Raw genomic sequence first — 20,411 nt, 5'->3', positions numbered from 1 at the left:
ATTTGTATAGTATAAATTTACTACAAGATAACACAGGTACATGGTGTTCCTCGAGCTCAATCCTAATAGTTATACTTCTTCTCACATCTACAATATAATAGTGGCATAGATGAAAACTGCCGATAATAGTCAGCTGAATAAATTAAACACAGAGCCAAATTCTGCACATTAAACAAGGAGGCAAATTAGTCTATCGCTACCATTATTTATGACAAAAAAATTAAATATTAGGTTTAATGAAAACCAGAGCTACAGGTTGCTGAGATTTTTTTTGTTTGAGAACACCAAGTTATATCACATACTGATAGTCATAGAGCAGAATACATACTTTCTAAATAATATCACTAGTAGTACAGCAAGCAAAAAAAAGTCAGTTCACAAGTTTCTGAATTCCAAAAGAATGCCATCTCACAAAACCTCTAAGAAGGAATGGCGTATCTTTAAGTTGAAAGCAAACAGACCAGTAGCTAATATGAAGGGTTGACATGCAAGTAATATTGAATGTTGGCAGTCATCTGTGGGATAAGAAATAGGATCCAACCCTCTGCTTTTTGTACAGTAACAGAGCTGCTACCCCCATTTTTTTCTCTTGCTATAAATATAGGCAAATTAAACTTTGTGGAATTTTAATGCCTGACTGGTTTCACTTCATAAAAATTGCTCTAAAGGGAAGCAACAGGACCAATGTCAGAAATACAGACTTCACATTCAAGTATATTGTATCTTGCAATGACAATGAATATCAATCAATTGCGAATACTATATATATACAACAAGACTTTGGGAACTGTATGGATAGCAAACAACACAATTATTTCCTACCAGTATGCATAATGGTACTAGTTGTTAGTACTGAGAATGCAATTAAAATAGTTTTGAGTCTGACAAAACCTCCAAAGGCATCTTGTTGCAACTTAGAGTGGCATAGGCTTCTGTGACAAATAATTTAATGAAGAACTGCACAAAATACCCTCTGGGATTATTTACAGTCATAAAAGAAAATAATACAGTAAAGTTCAGCAGTACTAGAATGACAGAAAAAAATGTTTCCCAGATGCTAGAGTATGGTAACAGTCCACAGCTGCTGATGTTGAAATGTTTGTGTATAAAAATTTCACAGTATACTTTCTCCCACAGTATATATATTTCCTTAGAATATGTTCAAAGGAGCTTTCCATGCTCTTATGCAATACTAAGTAGAATTATGATCTTCTAAATCTAATGATTTTTTGAGGGATGAAACTCTTTTTGAGTTATGTTGAGAACTCTGAAATTATTGTCAGCACACCACCAAATTTAGGAAGCAACAAAAATAACACGGTGCATGGAATTATGTCCATCTTGCTTCAGATTCTAGTTCTTGTGGTCTTCAATAAAGATCTATAAAGGATCATTGTGGAGTTTATGGCCCCTTCTGCACACGCAAAATAATGAGTTTTCAAACCACTTTCACAACTGTTTGCAAGTGGATTTTGCCATTCCGCACAGCTTCAAAGAGCACTGAAAGCAGTTTGAAAGTGCATTATTCTGCATGTGCGGAATGAGCCTGAATGTGGGTTTCAAGGACTGGATTTCTCAGATCTTCCCCTCCCCATCTGAAAAAAATGTCTTATCAATCCTGTTGGGTGTTAATGCAAAGGACTAAGTCATGAAACATAAAACAGAAAGGCACTTAAATAGTAGAGAAGACTACAAGAAATGCAGAATAATTCGAATCACCTGGCATAACTCATTTACATTTTATTTCCTTTTCAGTTGTCATACTGCAAGATGGGTCTTCCCATTTCCTGTACAACTTCCATTTTATTTCCTTTTTATAAGCAGATGCTTTTGCCTTCTTTTGCTATCAAGGAGGAAGAAAATAAGGGCAAGTGTTCAAGATCAACCCCCTGGCACGCATTTTAATTACAAGAAGCTTATTAGTTTAGAATCTTTAGGATTTCACACCAGCTTACAACTTCATGATGTGCTGCTTTCCAGTCTCCTTTCATTCAAGGTCATGCCTTTCTTTTTGGGCAATTGGAGTTCTGACAACAGAAGAACAGCGCTATAAATGTGAGGGTGCAATATATCATGGGATAAAGTGAGGAGAACTTGCCCTCTATCCCATTGTTCATTGGTGAAAGGAATATACCAAAATGTTTTCAAATAACTGTGACCCAGTTTTGCAATGCGATACCAACAACTGGCCCAAACAATGAATGGGGCAAGTTCCTGGATCAAGCCAAAAAGTTGTCAGTATATATTTGTTCAAGAGAAATTGCTTTCTTGCTGTTTGATTCAGGCTTCTTGCACTGTAGTCTCTAAAATGAAAGACAAATCTGACAATATGCTAATCTGACAATAAAAAGTGACTTCTGAACCCTTATCTGTTGAGCAGCTGACAGTGAAGTACAGAGACGGTTGTCTAGCCAGACAAAATGACAGTGAAAATATGCTTTCAAACAAGAGCATAAATCGTCGATAGGGCAAATGAACCACAGTAAAAGGAACTGTTATACTACTAATACTATGCACTAGCCTCACTTTACCTCTGCTCCTTCTATCTCTTCCCTTCGCATATGCATGAACGGAGGATGTACCCTGTCAAACTAATAACACAGACAGTTGGGATGTGTGTGCAACAATATTTCATGTACTGAGATGAGACATTTCCACCACATGAATAGAAGAGGCACAAAACACACACACACATATTGTGTAATGTGGAATCCAGCTGCATTCCATTCAGACAAAAAAGTTTGCATATTGCACTGGGTGTCTGAAGATCATAAATCTATGCATGAGAAAGATGTAGTGGAAATTTTTGGGGGGATTAGAGTTTATTTTTGTCATCTCTGTGAGACAGCTACTCATTCATCCAGATCACAGCTAAGAAAAAAAGCTGGTCACAGAAATTAGCAGTTTCAGCTCAGCAGCAAAGTCGCCAGCCTGTGAAGGCAGAGAGAAATTGACTAATTAGCAATGCGCACTAAAACTTGACGGTTCTTTATAGAGAGAGAGAGAGATGAGAGAGGAGAGAGAGAGAGGCAGGGGAGGGGGTCGCTTTCTCCCCTTCTTTCTTCCAAAGATGTTTGAAATCGCAGTCATTTACGCTCGACAATTTTTACAATAGCCTTGAGCCATAATTTTGCGAGTCTCTCCAGCATCCATCCCCCTGTATGGTCTCTCTCCACTGGCCATGCACGACCGTTTCTCTCCCCAACCGTGGATTTCCTATTACTCTCGTTACGACTCACTGAGCCCCAGGCCCAAGGATAATGATGTGTTGTTTCTTGGTAGCATAATTTGTCACACGTACATTTTTTCTTCTTCTTCTCTTGCAGAAAGCTCTGCGCTCTCTCTCTCTCTTTCTCTCTCTCCCCTTCTCCCTCTCGTACATTTTCTTGCTGTTGCTAATTCATGGTGATCAAATGATGTACGACAAAATAAATTGTAAAGAGTGACTGCTTGGAGTTGGGAACCAGAAGGTTGTTTTTTTTTTTTGGAAGGAGCGATCAAACCTTTAAAAAGGAAGGACAATTGATTTTTTTGGGGGGGAGCTTAAGTGAACCTTTACTTTGGCAGCTGGTTGTGGAGCAGGTAAGTTTCTGGCCTTCCGTCTAACCATCTGAGTGTATTTTCTTGTGGCTTGTTTATTGTCGTTCATATGGGGCGTGTGTGTGTGATTTCTGTGTGCTAGAAGTATGTGGGGGGGGGCACTTGTGTTGCACACACGTCTTTGGAGAATAAACTCCGATTGCAAGAAATGGTCACAGGAGGAAGAAAGAGGGGGAGGGAGAATGGGAGGTGTGTGTAGAGGTGGAGGGGGAAGAGGAATGACCGGGTCCACTTAAAGGGAGAGGCTCTTGGAGATTTCTTAAACCCCTGCTGCTGAATGGGAAGGGAAGCGCTGGGAAAACGGAACCCCCTCATCATAGGAGAAAACCAGGGGTGCAAGTGCTGTCGAAGGAGCGGTGGTGGGTGGGTTACAATGGAACTAGCAGCCGTCCATGGGATCCCGCAGAGGAGAAGCAGGCGGCGGCGTTGCTTGCTGCTGCTGTGGCGAACTCGGCTCTGCCCGAGGCGGCGCAGCTCCCTTTCGCCTCGGCACTAGCAGGTGCACCTCCAGGTTAAGGCTCGGCTTATTGATTCCCCGCCGCTGCCCTCAAGAGTCCCTCTGACTTTGGCAAGGAGGGGGGGGGGCGCAGCTCTCTGGCTCCGTTTGGCGCGCGGTGCAGGGGCACTTTCCCGATCGCCTCTCCCCGCCGCTTTCCTGCCCTTCGGCTCGCCCACCACCCGCCACCCCGAACTTCCCAGAGTTGCCGGAGTTCCGCTCGCAGAAAAAGCCGTGCAGACCAAACACGAGCCCTGGCGACTCGGCCTGCCTCGGCACCCCTTGCCCAGTGCAATGCAGCAGGCGCAACGAGGGACTGCCGGAGTTGAGCGCACACAGTTTCCACGCGTACCCCCCCCCCCCCGGCCGCCTTTTCCACGAGGCCCCCTTCCCCCGTTGCCACGTACCGCCTCGCGCCCCAGCGTCTCGCGGCTCTGCAGACAAGAGTTCCTGGCGAAGGCGGGAAAGGCGCAGTTTGGGAAGGGGAGGGGCGTCTGAGCGCAGTCACTTTGGTCCAAGTGCTGGCCCAGCGTCGGACTTTGGCAAGGGCCACTTTGCTTCGGGGTCACTCGGGAGCTTCTCCGAGCTGGGAAAACCACCAGCCCCAAGCTGTTTCTCCCTACCCCCGCCCCCCTTCCGATGCATGGGAGAAGAAGCACTGTTGCAAAGCTAAAGCAAACAAGCAGCCTCTCTCCGCAAGTGGTGCGCGCCTCCCTTCCTCGGCTCGAAAGAAAGTAGTCCCCCCCCCCCCCCGGCCGTTTGAGGCAACCCGCCTGGCTAGAGATGAAGGACCAGGTCCCATGGCTGGGGGCACTGAGACTTTTCAGCAGCCCAAAGGTTGCTGCTGTGGTGGGGAAGGGGGCGGCTAACCTGGACGCCTTTCGCCTCTTGCACTAAAGATGGACGTTGCAGGCCTGTAAAGCTTCGTGTTTGTGACTGTGCGTCCCCCACCGACCCTTCTTCCCCCCCCTCCCCGCCCCCCACTCCTCTGCCTTGCCCTCTTTTGCCAGGGTTTCCAGCCAGGCGGATTGAGGCTGCTCGCCATGTCGAGGTCCGGGGACAGGACGTCTACTTTCGACCCCAGCCATAGCGACAACCTGCTGCACGGCCTCAACCTGCTGTGGAGGAAGCAGCTCTTCTGCGACGTGACCCTGACAGCCCAAGGCCAGCACTTCCACTGCCACAAGGCCGTGCTGGCCTCGTGCTCCCAGTACTTTCGATCACTCTTCTCCAGCACCGCCGGGGGCGGCGGGAGTGGGCACCACCACCACCACGCTCTGGGCGTCGGACCTGGCGCTCCGGACGGCCTGCCCCCCAAAGAGCAGCAGCAGCCGCCGCAGGAGGAGCCCGGCACGCCCTCCTCCTCCCCGGAGGACAAGCTGCTGGCCAGTCCCAGGGCCATCAACAACCTGGTGCTTCAGGGCTGCTCGTCCATCGGGCTGCGCCTGGTGCTCGAGTACCTGTACACGGCCAACGTGACCCTGTCCCTGGACACGGTGGAGGAGGTGCTGTCGGTCAGCAAGATCCTGCACATCCCGCAGGTGACCAAGCTGTGCGTGCAGTTCCTCAACGACCAGATCTCGGTGCAGAACTACAAGCAAGTGTGCAAGATCGCCGCCTTGCACGGCCTCGAGGAGACCAAGAAACTGGCCAACAAGTACCTGGTGGAGGACGTGCTGCTACTCAACTTCGAGGAGATGCGCGCCCTCCTCGACTCGCTGCCACCCCCTGTGGAGTCGGAGCTGGCGCTCTTCCAGATGTCCGTGCTGTGGCTGGAGCACGACCGCGAGACCCGCATGCAGTACGCCCCGGACCTGATGAAACGCCTCCGCTTCGCCCTCATCCCGGCTCCGGAGCTCGTTGAGCGGGTCCAGTCGGTGGATTTCATGCGTACCGACCCGGTCTGCCAGAAGCTGCTGTTGGACGCCATGAACTACCACCTGATGCCCTTCAGACAGCACTGCAGGCAGAGTCTGGCCAGCAGGTGAGAGAAGGGGAGGGGGGACTCATCCAGAAACCCTGTACTTTGCAGTGGGTTTGTTGCATGTATACACAGCAATTGTGAGATTCAAAACTTGTTAAACAACACAGATCTAGCAGCTAAACTGGGAAAGAGTCAGCCAGGGAATAGAGATAGAGGGAGGGGTGAACACACCCTCTCATAGGCACTAAAGAGAACATAGAGAACCCACAAAATTGCTGTCACTCTGGAGAAATTGGCCAGGCAGCAGTCACAAACATTTATATTGGGTCTACACAGTTAATTTAAATAAGCTAACCTGGTTTGGATGGTCGCTTTGATTGTACTGTGTCAATAATGACTTGCAAAAAGTTTGTATAGATTACTTTTGTCCTTGTGGTAGTCCTGCCTCCTTGATGTTAATTCAGTGGAATTATGACATGTGAACAGTAAAAATCCCAGCCAGTGAGGACAGTTTATACAGCTGGCTTATTCTGACCAGACTGCAAAAATATAGGAACTCTTTCCATTGCTTCTCTAAGGGAGCCAAGACATTTTGATGCAACTGGAGATGATATTTCTGCTAGACGTTTTAAGAAAGCAAAATCCCTTTTTAAATTTGACTTTATATTACAAGAGTGCTTTTGATGGGAAAATGAAATGAAAGAAAATGGAAAAGAATAATGTCCTGGTGTCTGCCGCAAAATTAAAGAGAAGGGAAAACTTTTGACAGTTTCTGGTGTTCCATATTATTAGATGGTGCTATCCTGTTCATTCACAGAACTTGTTGTAGAGGTGCAGAATACTGCAGGCAAGGTTAATGACAAGGGAAGATGGCATGTGTTGGATTTAGTAGATGTCTCTTAAAATACAGTATGGGATAAGAAAATTGGATGGGCATACAGCCATGGCTTAGTAGCATTAGTTTTAAATTCCATTATAACCTCCTTGGGCCCTTTCTTCAGGGAGTTGGGGACTTGCCAGATTCTTGTCTTTCTGCCATGGAACTTTCAAAATGTTTTATTCTGCCCCCATACTGTAGTGGCATTTACATTTTATATTTAAAAGGAAGAAGTACTATTTAAAATGAGCTATTATTATTATTTCACAAATTTTATCACATAATGGAACCCCAGTGAGGGTTTTACATCTATGAAGGCTAAATTTTCATCTACCTATTAAATTGGTTTATAGGATTACTAGTGTTACCCATATAGAGATAATCCAGTGATTATACTGGGAGGTTGTGATGTCATACTATTCATGTCTATGACATCAGGTTTTTCTATTGTGTAAGTGAAACAGTATTGAAGATAGACAGCATGAAGTTAATGTCGAAGGGAAAGTAAGTAATACACATTTTAAGAACTAGTTTAAGGAATAAATTTAAAAGTCTTCAGTAACACCCTTGCTTTACATACCACTTCGTCTGAACAATGTATTATTAGGCAAACATGCTATTTGAGAAACTTAACACATCTCGGAACTTTTATTTTGCCTTTTCACTGTGTAATTTAAAATGAGTTACCAGTAATACAGTATTATTAGGGAAGTTTATTCTAAGATTCATGGTCTTTTCAATAGTATGGTATGGCATTCCTCTGTGCAGAAGACTGCACAAAAACTCTTGTGTGGAATATCTTGAGGATTTAACTTTAGCAGTAGCTAGAGATGTAGCTTGATGAGATAGTGAACATCACATCTTAGTGTTCTTTGGTTCTAAACATTATAATAAAATCCAATAAAAGCAATTGGAAGTAAGTTTGGGATCCTAGCAGTAATATGTCTGGCAGTCGTTCCTGGGATACTCATAATGTTTTGGCTCCCAGAGTGTTCTTTAACTAGAATTCTGGACAACACCTGGGGCTCATGTTGTGGTGGATTGCTGAGATCCCAGACTATTTGGTTCAGTGCAGATACTTCCAGCTTCACTGGGCCATATCATGTGAAGGATATGTAGTGGTGTTCTGACCACCAAATGTTTACAGGTGTCAGGCATGCTGATGTTTCTGCTGCTGAATGCTATCTTTTACCTATAAGTGAAAAAGACAAGCAGACATAATCCAGTATTTTTTTGCAATCATTCTGCATCCATGTGGTTATATCAGAGCTATGTATTTTTTTCATATATAATATGGCCAATTGTGTTAATATTCCAAATTCTTCTTGAGTCCTCTATGACTGGGGCTCACTACCTTTTACTTAATTTCATAATATTTTTAGGGAAATCTTGTTTAATTTTGTTTCTTTTTCTGGTAGTATAGAAAGATCAGTGTGTCTTATCTTGCATACACACCCATATAGTAATCTGTGTTACATTAAAACTTTAATGCAGCTTTCAAAATTGTTAACATTAATAAAAGATTTACTGTTGGATCTTGATTGGATATACAATGTTAACATGTGTGTGTGTGTGTGTGTGTGTGTGTGTGTGTGTGTGTGTGTGTGTGTGTGTGTGTTTAAAAGATGAAGAAGAAACTAAGACTTTCATAAACAGCTGAACTCACATATGAGGTTGATCTGTACAATTTATTATTTGTTATTATTAAAGCTTACTTTGGATCCTTATACAGAAAGGGCAAGGAAATCTACATTTTTGAAATAATTATCCCTGAATGTTTAACATTAAATAAAATAAATCAATTATTCTGAAAGACATATTAATGGTATTCGGAATTGTGGATTTGGGAAAAGATGAAATTATGGAAGTAAAGTAATAGGTAGAAATTAATACAGAGAATTATTTCCACACATCTTTACTAGTTTCCAAGGAGCAATAATGATACAGGTAAATTAGAATTACATGAAACATTTTATGGAAAGATGTTGATTTAAGAGTACTTATGAGCATTGCTCTTTTTAAAAGAGATCTGTTGTTGGGTAGTTTTTCTCGCTAAGAGGTAAACAGCAAAATGGTATAGACATCTGCTTGGTGCTCCATAATGAAGAAAGATGGAATTAACACACCTGCTCTTAAAGACTGATTAACATCCTGCTGCACACTCCCATTTACTTTAATGGGGGCTGTATCAGCCCTTTAGCATCATTTGATAACTGTCTTCCTTATTTCCTTCAAATAACACTTTTGTTCCTAATGCTCTACTTAAAACTATAGCACACAGATGCTTTGGGATTTGCCCTAGTTATAGACTTTGAACACCCACTGGAGAAGTTGTAAATATCTAAAAACTTGAACTCTGGTTCCAAAGTAATTGTGTGGGGATAATAACTTTATATGCTTTGTAAAATGGCCCTAAATAGTGCTAACATTCTTGCCACCATTGCAAGTACATACTTATGAAGCTGAGTTAAATTTCATTTTGATGCACATCTTAAATGTTTACATTTCAGATACATTGTTGGAATGGTAACACATTCAGTAATCTCAGGTGGAATAAAATACCTATTCTTACCTATTCACAAAATGTGCATATGTGATCTCTGATGGTTTTTGAAAACAAGAGATAATGGAAACCCACAAACATTTTGCTAACAATTTTTCCTAGTACAAAGAAATTGAAAGATTTGCAGCCTAGTCCTAAACATGTTTTTGGGGGAGGGGTGTCCCTTTGATGCCTAAGAATAGTTGTTAGAAACTGCAACTGTGATGCTGAATCCTTTCTAACTCTAACAAAGGGTTTAAATAGCATACTTGAGCTTGAGTATGTGAATAATAGTAACAGTACTTCTTAAAACTTCGTATGAGAGACATTTTTATATGCATGGATGCAAATATTGTAATGAACTAGAAATCATAAATTAGTGCTTCTGATTTGGACACATCATGTGTTACTTGGCAATTGGTGAATCAAGGAATGAATGCTAACTTACTAAGTTATTACTGAAATATTATTCATAAGTGACATGCTAGAGTCATAATACAGCATCAACTCCAATTTTTCTCCTCACTTGACTACAGTGGCGTAGCTACCACGGGGAAGGGGGTGCGCGTCACACCGGGCGCGTGCCTGGGGGACAGCAAAAATGTATTTTTGATATTTTTAGTGTTTTTACTTTGTCAGCTAGCAGGGGGCACAGTTTTTAGGATAGTGGCACCACAATTTCAGGATGTCATCCAGCCACACTCCTGCTGATACCAGCCAAGTTTGGTGAAGTTTGGTTCAGGGGTCCAAAGTTATGGACCCCCAAAGAAGGTGCCCCATCCCCCATTGTTTCCAATGGGAGCTAATAGTAGATGGGGCTACCTTTTGAGAGTCCATAACTTTGGACCCCTGAACCAAACTTCACTAAACTCAGGTGATATCATCAGGATAGTCTCCTGCTGATACCAGCCAGGTTTGGTGAAGTTCGGTTTGGGGGGTCCAAAGTTATGGACCTCCAAAGGGGGTGCTCCAAAGTTATGGACCCCCAAAGAAGGTGCCCCATCCCCCATTGTTTCCAATGGGAGCTAATAGTAGATGGAGCTACCCTTTTGAGGGTCCATAACTTTGGACCCCCTTAACCAAACATTACCAAATCTGGGAGATATCATCAGGAGAGTCACCTAAAGATACCCTGAAATTTTGATGATGCTAGCCTAAAAACTACACCCCCTGCAGGCCGGAAACTGAAAAAACACTAAAAATACAAAAAGCACAAATGAACATGGAGGGGGGCAGCAAAACTCCAATTTTGCACCAGGCTCCATTTACTCTAGCTATGCCTCTGCTTGACTATGAACAACCAGTTGTCTACAACCTGCTGAGAGCAATTTTTCCTTGTATTATGACTGATTACTTTTGTATTGACTGAGATTAAATATACTTTCAACGACTCTTTAACTGCTGCACTCCAGAATAACAATAGCCATGAATCTGAGAATTGGTGACACAAAGTGTTCCTTATTTTTCCTACACTTAGAAAGAATGTAGTGCTTTTCTGAGAGTAAATGATGTTTCAGTTCCCCACTCTGTAAACAGGAGCAGGGTGTAGAAAATGACTTTTTGGCTTTTCAGCTAGTCTTGGTTCACCAAGAAAGGCATAGTACACAAGAACAAGGTAGGGTTCCCTACCTGTTTTTGTCTAGCATTCTTTTCTCTTATTGTACAATTATAATTGGACTGAGCAAGAGAAATCAAGTGGAAGTAGTGTAGACAATAGGCTACATGTTTTTCTGAAATGTCATAATGTTTTGTGTGTGAGGTGTACCTATATATTTCTGCCCATTTTTACCATTGAACTGAATGAAATTGTCTGAAAATGTCTCAGTTGCAATGTGCTTCATCATAATTCTATTTGAAATCTAAATTTTTGCCCCTTGTCCAAAATTTTTTAGCTGTGGAGTCTATTGTGTGATGGATGTGCCTCTCTATCACTGTTAAAAAATTAATAAGTTACCAGTGAATATGCTGATCAAGTTTTACCATGCTGTTATTCAAGAGGTACATTGTATTTATCTGAATGTAACTGTGAGAAACAATAACATTTAAACCTTATTGTAGATTATGCAAGGGGATACACAGCTTTTCCCAGGCTCTATCACCATATATCACCTATCACCAACTGAGAGGGGGAAGATCTAGGATTGTATCCAGATTAATGTTTCACAGGTTGAAGGATTTCCCCACTTCTGAAGTAGCCTAAAATGCTCTCCAGAATACTATTCCTGGGAGAGTCCTCTCCCTCAAGAACAGGATTTCAGGAGACCTTTCTGACTTCCACATGAATGTTTTGTAGGCAGAAAAATCAAATATGAGTCCCACTGGGAATTATTGTTTATATAGCAGAATTGTACAGTAGTAAAATGTGAGTGGAATACAGAGCAAAATTAATGAGGCAAAGATCATGGAAAAAAGGAAATTTACTTTTTTAAAAAAAATGGTGGGCTATTTTAGGAATCTGGGTCTTTGAAAACCTGGATATGCCTGGGCTCACCAGGACTGGTCTGTCAGGAAAGGCATACAGAATTGTCCTTCCCCTTGCAAGGCAGAAGGTGGGAGGAGTTGCTTTCACTTCAACAAATCCAAGCCATGGTTTCCCTGCTACTGGTGCCACAACACTGCATCTATACATGTTAAAACTGTTTATCCACTTTCTACTGGTGATAGGCTTCTATAAAAGTATGGTTGATTTCACAGCTGCCAGATCTTTAGCTGGTTGTTGGCCTTCATTACAATTCGAGTGTCACCCAGAGACCTAGGAAGTTGTAATGTATCGGCGTAGTATTCGTGCGGATCCCAGCAGGGCTGCCTTCTGAATCTGACATGTTAATTTTGTCAATTCGAAGATGTTTCAAGTGCTGCCCTAGTGTTTTCGGGATGGCGCCCAGGGTGTCAGTTACCAATGGGATGACCTCAGCTGGTTTGTGCCATAGACACTGAAGCTCGATTTTTCAAATATTTAGTGACTTTCGCATGTTCTTTTTGAATGACCCTGCTGTCACTGGGTACTGCTATGTCAATGATGTCTGGTTTATTATGTTACAACACTTTGTCTGTTTGGATTCAAAAGTCCCACAGGATCTTGACCTTCTCATTTTCTGTTACTTTCTCTGGACAGCGTTCCCATCAGTTTTTAGCTGATCATGTAATTCTTGCATAAATTCCAGTGGATCATCTTGGCCACTGAGTTGTGCCCCCGTTTGTACTCAGTCTGGGCAGTCTTTTTGCAGCAGCTGAGGACATGATCTACAATTTCGTCAGCTTCTTTGCACAATCTGCATTTTGCATCATCCGAGGATTTTTCTATTCTGGCCTTGATTGAATTTGTTCTATTGGCTTGCTCTTGAGCGGCTAAAATCAGGGATTCAGTTTCTTTTTTCAGACTTCCAGTTGTTAACCACAGCCAGGTCTTTTCGTTATCCACCTTGTACTTGATCTTCTCCAGAAATTGACTGTGTAGAGCTTTGTTGTGCCAGCTTTCGGTCCTCATTTTAATCACATTTTTTCTGTATTCTTGTTTGGTTTTCTGTGTCTTCAGCAAATGGCTGTTTTTCACCTCAATCAATGCCTGTTCTTGACTTTTATTCACATAATCGGCCAGTGCATGTTTCTCCACTGTTTGCTTTACTCGTAGTAAGCCTCTGACACCAGATCTCTGGGAAGGTATAATCTATAGTATCACTGCGTGGGTGTAAGGCATGGTGCATTGTCATAAGCTTCCGAGTTTTTCTATCCAATGCATCCAACTCAGCCTGTGTCCAGTTGATGATTCCCGCAGTGTACCTGATGACGGGTATGGCCCAAATGTTGATGGCCTTGATGGTATTCCCGCCGTTTAATTTAGATTTCAAAATTTTCCTGACTCTCTGGGTATATTCTCTGCTGACCACAGTCTTCACTTGCCCATGCTTGATATTATCAAGCTGTAAAATGCCCAGGTATTGATTAGCTGCCTCTTGGTTACACTTGATGAGTTGCCTATCAGGCATGCTATCACTCTCAGTGATCTTGCCCTTCTTTATTGCCACAGTGGTGCACTTTTCCAGGCCAAATTCCACTGAAATGTCTGTGCTGAATATTTGGACTGTGTTCACTAGTGACTGGATTTCTGTATCTGATTTCCCGTACAGCTTCAATTCATCCATGTACAGCAAATGTGAGATTTTTCCGAGTCTTTGCCCATTTGATATCCCAACTTTGCTTTCTTTAAAATTACTGTTAGTGGGATCATGGCAATGATAAACAGTAAGGGTGATAATGAATCACCTTGGAAAATTATTATTATTATTATTATAGATTTCACAGCTGCCAGATTTTTAGCTGGTTGTTGGCCTTTCACTACAATTCGAGCCTCACCTAGAGGCCTAGGAAGTTGTAATGTATCAACATAGTATTTGTGCGGATCCCAGCAGGGCTGCCTTCTGAATTTGGCATGTTAATTTTGTCAATTTGAAGATATTTCAGTGCTGCCCTGGTATTTTCGGGATGGTGCCCAGGGTGCCGATAACCACTGGGATGACCTCAGCTGTTTTGTGCCATAGACACTGAAGCTCGATTTTCAAATCGTGGTATTTAGTGACCTTCTCATGTTCTTTTTCAACAAACCTTCTGTTACCAGATACCACTGTGTCAACAATGGTCACTTTCTTGTCCTCGATCACTATGATGTCAAGTGTATTATGTGCTAGTGCTTTAACCATTTGGATTCGAAAGTTCTACAAGATTTTGACCTACTCATTTTCTGTGGGCAATGTTCCCACCAATTTTTAGCTGTCTTCTGGGCAATCTTTTTGGACTCCATTATGGAAAACTGGGTTTGATTCCCCATATTTAAATTTTAAGTAATTACTGCTGTTGGAAATTTGTTTTAATGGGGTTAAGTTTTATTTATATATTGTATGTGCTGTTATTGGAAACAGTTGTACTGTGAGCCGCCTCGAACCCTTTGGGGGTGAGGCGCCCTATAAATTAAATAATAAATAAATAAATATTTCCACATGAGCAGCAAACTCTTATCTGGTGAACTGGATTTGTTTCCCTGCTGTTACACATGAAGCCTGGTGGGTGACCTTGGGCTAGTGACAGTTCTTCAGCCCCACCTACCTCACAAGGTGTCTGTTGTAGGAAGAGGAAGGGAGTTTGTAAGCTACTTTGAGACTTCTTACATGAGAAAAAGGTGAGGTATAAATCCAAACAATTCCTTTTCTTCTTCTCAGGACATGCACTTGAGAAAGGCATATTGTTCCTTTCATTCTTTTTGAATTCATTTTTTCTGAATAATACAGGCCACAGATTTTTCAACCTGGTCATTTTCACTACAAACAACAAGCTTTATGTAACCTTGGGCTAGTCACAGTTCTTCTGAGCTGTCTCAGCCCCACCTACCTCACAGGGTGTTTGTTGTGAGGGGGAAGGGAAAGGAGTTCGTAAGCCCCTTTGAGTCTCCTTGCAGGAGAGAAAGGGTGGATATAAATCCAACATTTCTTCTTCTTCTAACAGCTTTTTGGACAATGGTCTGTTAATTCTTTTATGGTGGAAAATCAGTCATGGGTTGAACCCTGTGAATCATGAGCAGAAGATGTTTGCAGAAGTGGATCTTTCCTACCTTCCCCTTCTCATAGCAGTCCTGTGATGGTGATTAAGGAGATGGGGAGGGCAAATATCCCAAAATGCCATGAAGCACTTGGGACTATGGCAAGAGGAGGAATGAAATGATATCACCCCCTTGCTCTTCTACAAATATAAAGTTTTCTCCACAGATTGTTCCACTCATGAGTCACTGGTGGCCTCCTGGCAATTTCATATTTATATGGAAGCACTATTTATGGGGACTAATGGCACAATACTGGCACCATGTGTGTGTGAATTGGGGTTGTCATCAGGCCTGGAGAAAAGTGCACTGCTTCTATAATACAGACTTAATGTATGGAAATAGGAAGCTGATGTTCATTGTGACATGAAGGTAAATATTATCACTTTATAAATAACTTCCCAGTCAGCATCTATAAAACAGACAGGGGAGTTTTTTCTCCAGGCAGTTGGCAACCATTTCTTGGTGTTTCAATGGTGGTAGTACTTTTTAAAGTAACTTCTGGCAGAAAAATTATAGCCACACATACAGCATCCAGGTGAAGGTCCTTCGATAGTATTTCTGGTCTGAAGACTAACAACAGCATCACTTGTTCCCAAGATGATTGTCTGAGGTGTTGGGAAAGCATCTGCCATCATATGCCTAAAATTATAATTTACTCGCATTGTTTGTTTGTTTGTTTGTTTGTTTGTTTGTTTATTTATTTACCGCCCTCCCCAAAGCCCCCAAAATATTGTTTTTACTTTGCTGTGGTGTGTTAGGATTTGAAACTACATTTTCAATTAAAATAATGTTGATGTACAAAAACTCTCCCACAAAAAAATGGAGTAACTCTGTGTGAAGCATATATTCTAATTTGACTTATTGGCGTAATGTATTCCAGATGCAGAATATGAAAGTCTTTAGTATAAAATTCTAAATCTGTCATCTTCTATGGGATCTTTTCACATTGTTCAGGTTTGCTAATAAGTGTACGCCAGTCATAGGTAATTGCAGCTCCCTGACATCTTCGCTCTTTACATTTTAAAGTGTGGCTTAAAACATCTTGATTGTACAATTGAAATGTGGACTGGGTTTCAATAGTGAAATGATTAGAGATTTTGACACAAGGATGCTGTATAGTTTACCAGATTGCAGTGGATACTTTTCAGTATTGGATAGATTCTTTTATCTTCTATAGATCATAAAAATAACTTTTTATTCACTTTAGCAATACACACACATTTTAAGTGCATCCAGTTTTACTTAATTCTTCAAGTGGTGAAACAGAGCATGTATGGTATCATAACTTGAACAATACCGGAAAAAATTGATAACATTTGCATTCATTTGTTTTTCATTTTAAAATTATTGTTAAAGCCAAAAAAACCCCAACATCGAATTGGGTAAACCCAAATGTTTGGGGGTCCGTTTGGACTTTTTGCAATCTTGGGGTTTTTTTACAGTTTTTACAGTTTGCAGCCGTTAGGGGGTGCATTTTTAAGCTATCGGCGCCAGCCTTGTTTCCAATGGAAGCTAATGGAAGATGGAGGCTGCCCCTTTGAGGGTTCATAAAATTGCACTCCCTGAACCAAACTTCACCAAACTTGGGTAGTCTCATCAAGAGAGTCTCCTGACAACACCCTGTAAGTTTGGTGCTGCTAGCTTAAAAGTGCACCCCTGACAGGCACCCCAAGAAATTCCCTCAGATTCTCCCATTTAACTGACTAGGCTCTATTGCAGCCAGTGGGACATTGTGTGTGTAAGCAGGGTACACATTTTTCCAGGTAGGGACACCAAACATTCAGGGTGGCTTCAGAAGACCTTCCTAGTAAGAGCATCCAGATTTGGTGAACTTTGCTTCAGGGGGTTCAATTTTATGGATTCCCCAAAGGGCTAGGCCCCATCACCCTCTGCCCCCTGAAGCAAAGTTCACCAAACCTGGATGCTCTTACCAGGAAGGTCTCCTGAAGCCACGAAAGCCACACTTTCGTTTGGTGCCTTTACCTTGAAAAATGCACACACACACACCCATTGACATTCCCAGAAATTTCCAATTGACTACAATGGAGCCACGTCAGGTCAAAGAATCTGCCAGGCTCTTCAGCAACTGTCTATGGTGGCAAATTTCCCACCATAGACTTAAGTGGGGCTTGCTGTTATGCCCAGCTAGCTCTGTGCTGGTGATTTTATTGGGGGCTCTGATGGGGTTTTGCTCTGGGTAGGGGCACCAAATTTCCCACAGGGCTGCTGGTGAGTCTCCTGAATGGAACCAGCCAACTTTGCTGAAATTTGGATTGTTGGGGGATCATTCTGTGGGCACCAGGTTCTCCTTCAATTGGGGGCTCATCGCATTTGCCACACCCAACCAAACTTCACTGAAGGATGGCTGGTTCCTTTCAGGAGACTCACCAGCAGACTTGCAGGAAATGTGGTGCCCTTGGCACACAGCAAGATCCCAACCAGAGCCCCCCCCCCCCCACAAATAAAATCTCCAGCACAGAGCCAGCTGGGCATAACAGCAAGCCCCACCCCTCCCATGGTTTCAAATGGAGGGGGGAAGCAGAATTTTCCCCTTCAGAACAGTAGAGGCAGGCTCTCCCTTCCTAATGGCTTCCACACCCACAACACCACCCCTACCTCTTAAAACAAAGCCACTCTAAAACAAGGCCTGGTGAAGAAGACATGAACTAAGCACACCACAGCACCATGATAATTCAAACACTGTCCAGTGGTGCGGCCACAGCCGATAAAGATAGGGGGCATGTTTGTCAGCCTTGACTCCCACCAAAACACCACTGAAACGCCACAGCACTATTTAACTATTTGCAAAACCAGAAAACTCTGGCTCACTTCAGATACTAAGAACCCAAAAAGATAACCTCAGCAAGGCTATTTGTATATTAATCTGCCATTTCCTGAACCTTTTTTGTTCTAAAACGCTTTGCTTCAGTTCTGACCTACCTAGTTCTGTCCCCATGGCACTAGGACCCATGCGGAGCATTCTAGAACAAAGAAGGTCCAGGAAATGGCGAATTAATATACAATTCTACTGTTATCTTTTGTTGGAAAAGGATATAGTGAGGTTCAGGTTTATAGGGGCTCCTAAGTTATAAAAGAGTGAGGAACAAGTTAAGTCTCTAGAGGCTAATGGATTCTGATGATTCCTTGATGACTCTCAGAGAGTTTTCTGATGTCATGGTCATACTCTTGTTGAAGTCTTGGTCAGCTTTTAGAACATGGACATGACCTTGATGGTCTTCTATACCCTTTTTCACCAAAAGATCTAAGTGCAGTCAGTTGTGGTGCGATAGAAATGAAAGTATCATGTTCCCGGAGGTGAAAATTAGTCCCGAATGTCTATGAACATTAAAGAATCTATTTTAAGTGCACCCTTTATCAAAACCATCATTCTGTGCACTACTAAACATGATAGTTTGTTAAAGCATTTATAGTTCATCAAACAACTCTCAGCAAAACTTACCTGCCCCTACCTTAGAGCTCTTACTTTCATTTTTTTAGTGCCTGCCATTTTGCAGAATGTTTCCAGGAGTTTCCACTGCTTGCAGCTCATCTGATGGTCATTTTATTATATAAAGTTGATGAATAAAGTTTGTTCTCCCTGGCGATCCCATGCATGTGTGGTTTTTTCCCCCTTTTTTGTTTGGTTTTGAGGGACTTGTCTTCATAGCTATGATGATACCATCTAAGAATCGCAGCCATTTGAAGGGCAGGTCTACCTCCCGTTAAGACGCTATGAGTGGCTCTGTCCTCTGTGGAGGGTTGGTCTACCCATTACTTTCACTTGCAGGTAGATCAGCCCTCCGCGGAGGACAGGAGTACCTATGGCTTTTTAATAGAAGGTATACCTGCTGTCCAAATGGCTGCAATTCTTACATGGTGTCATCATAGCTAGGAAAACACATCCCTAAAAAAAAAAAAAAAGGGGGAACAACACACAAGTGGGATTTCCAGGGAGAACAAACTTCATCAACTTTTTATAGTGAAACGGCCATCAGATGAGCTACAAGCAGAAGAAACTCTTGGGAATGTTCTGCAATTGGCAGCAGCAACACAGAAGTCCCTGAACCTGACGCAAAATGGCAAGTACTAGAAAAAGTGGGAGTTCTAAGGGGGACGGGGAGGCCGGAAAAATGACACGTAACTAATCCTCAATCCCCTACAAAGGGGTTAGGGTGATTTTTAAAAAATATTTGTTCGTTTGAACGGGAGGGGCAAAAGAACAAGGCAGATACTAGGACCCTAAGAACATAAGAACATAAGAACAAGCCAGCTGGATCAGACCAAAGTCCATCTAGTCCAGCTCTCTGCTACTCGCAGTGGCCCACCAGGTGCCTTTGGGAGCTCACATGTAGGATGTGAACGCAATGGCCTTCTGCTGCTGCTGCTCCCGAGCACCTGGTCTGCTAAGGCATTTGCAACCTCAGATCAAGGAGGATCAAGATTGGTAGCCATAAATCGACTTATCCTCCATAAATCTGTCAAAGCCCCTTTTAAAGCTATCCAGGTTAGTTGGCATGCCTGTGGCGGCATGTTGGCTTACAATCACCGCGTTCGCGTGAAGAAGTGTTTCCTTTTATTAGTCCTAATTCTTCCCCCCAGCATTTTCAATGAATGCCCCCTGGTTCTAGTATTGTGAGAAAGAGAGAAAAATTTCTCTCTGTCAACATTTTCTACCCCATGCATAATTTTGTAGGCTTCAATCATATCCCCCCTCAGCCGCCTCCTCTCCAAACTAAAGAGTCCCAAACACTGCAGCCTCTCCTCATAGGGAAGGTGCTCTGGACACTGATACTCCGAAGTCGCGATTAAGCACAACTGCTTTTATATAAGGGCATGACAATCTTTTGCAGTTTTATTATCAACTCCTTTCCTAATTATCCCCAGCATAGGGGTTGCCTTTTTTACGGCTACCATGCATTGAGTTGACACATTCCATGGAGACTATCAGCTTCAGACACCTAAATCCCTTTTTTCTGAGATACTGTGACTGATAGCACTGACCCCTGTAGCGTGTATGTGAAGTTTGGATTTTTTGCCCCTATGTGCATCACTTTACATTTTGCTACATTGAACTGCATTTGCCATTTCTGGGCCCACTCACCTAATTTATCAAGGTCCGCTTGGAGCTCTTCGCAATCATTTGTGGTTCTCACCACACTACATAATTTGGTATCATCTGCAAACTTGGCCACCACGCTACCCACCCCTACTTCCAGGTCATTTATGTGGAGCATTCTACTGCAAATAAGGTTCAGGAAGAAGTGGCAGATGAATTCACAATTCTACTTTGATCTTTTGGTGCAAAATGGTATAGGTGCCTTCTTCCATGGATTAGAGTCTGAAAACAAATGAAGGAAATCTCAGGTTGAGTTCAGCTCAACT

At 42.6% G+C, this 20,411-nt stretch overlaps 1 protein-coding gene and 1 long non-coding RNA gene across 3 annotated transcripts in view; one reads left to right on the top strand and one right to left on the bottom strand.

The window, feature by feature from the left end:
- Positions 1-256: 256 nt before the first annotated feature.
- Positions 257-4,869, bottom strand: LOC125439254. The gene is made up of 2 exons (XR_007245508.1): positions 4,504-4,869; positions 257-2,931 (listed from the first exon to the last, which is right to left on the bottom strand). It is a non-coding gene; the product is annotated as an uncharacterized LOC125439254 (long non-coding RNA).
- Positions 3,281-20,411, top strand: part of KLHL14 (kelch like family member 14) — an 84,762-nt gene continuing 67,631 nt past the window's right edge. The window contains exons 1-2 of one of the 2 annotated variants that reach the window (XM_048508270.1): positions 3,281-3,582; positions 5,107-6,080. In XM_048508270.1, coding sequence (XP_048364227.1) covers positions 5,140-6,080 — 941 coding nt within the window. In that variant the 5' untranslated portion in view covers positions 3,281-3,582; positions 5,107-5,139. Of the gene's footprint in view, positions 3,583-4,639; positions 4,799-5,106; positions 6,081-20,411 lie in introns of those variants that run through there. The other variant, XM_048508269.1, reaches the window with a different exon arrangement.

This window comes from Sphaerodactylus townsendi, linkage group LG09 (assembly GCF_021028975.2).
Source record: "Sphaerodactylus townsendi isolate TG3544 linkage group LG09, MPM_Stown_v2.3, whole genome shotgun sequence".
Lineage (NCBI taxonomy): Eukaryota > Metazoa > Chordata > Lepidosauria > Squamata > Sphaerodactylidae > Sphaerodactylus > Sphaerodactylus townsendi.
This window is presented reverse-complemented; position numbering and strand designations above follow the sequence as displayed.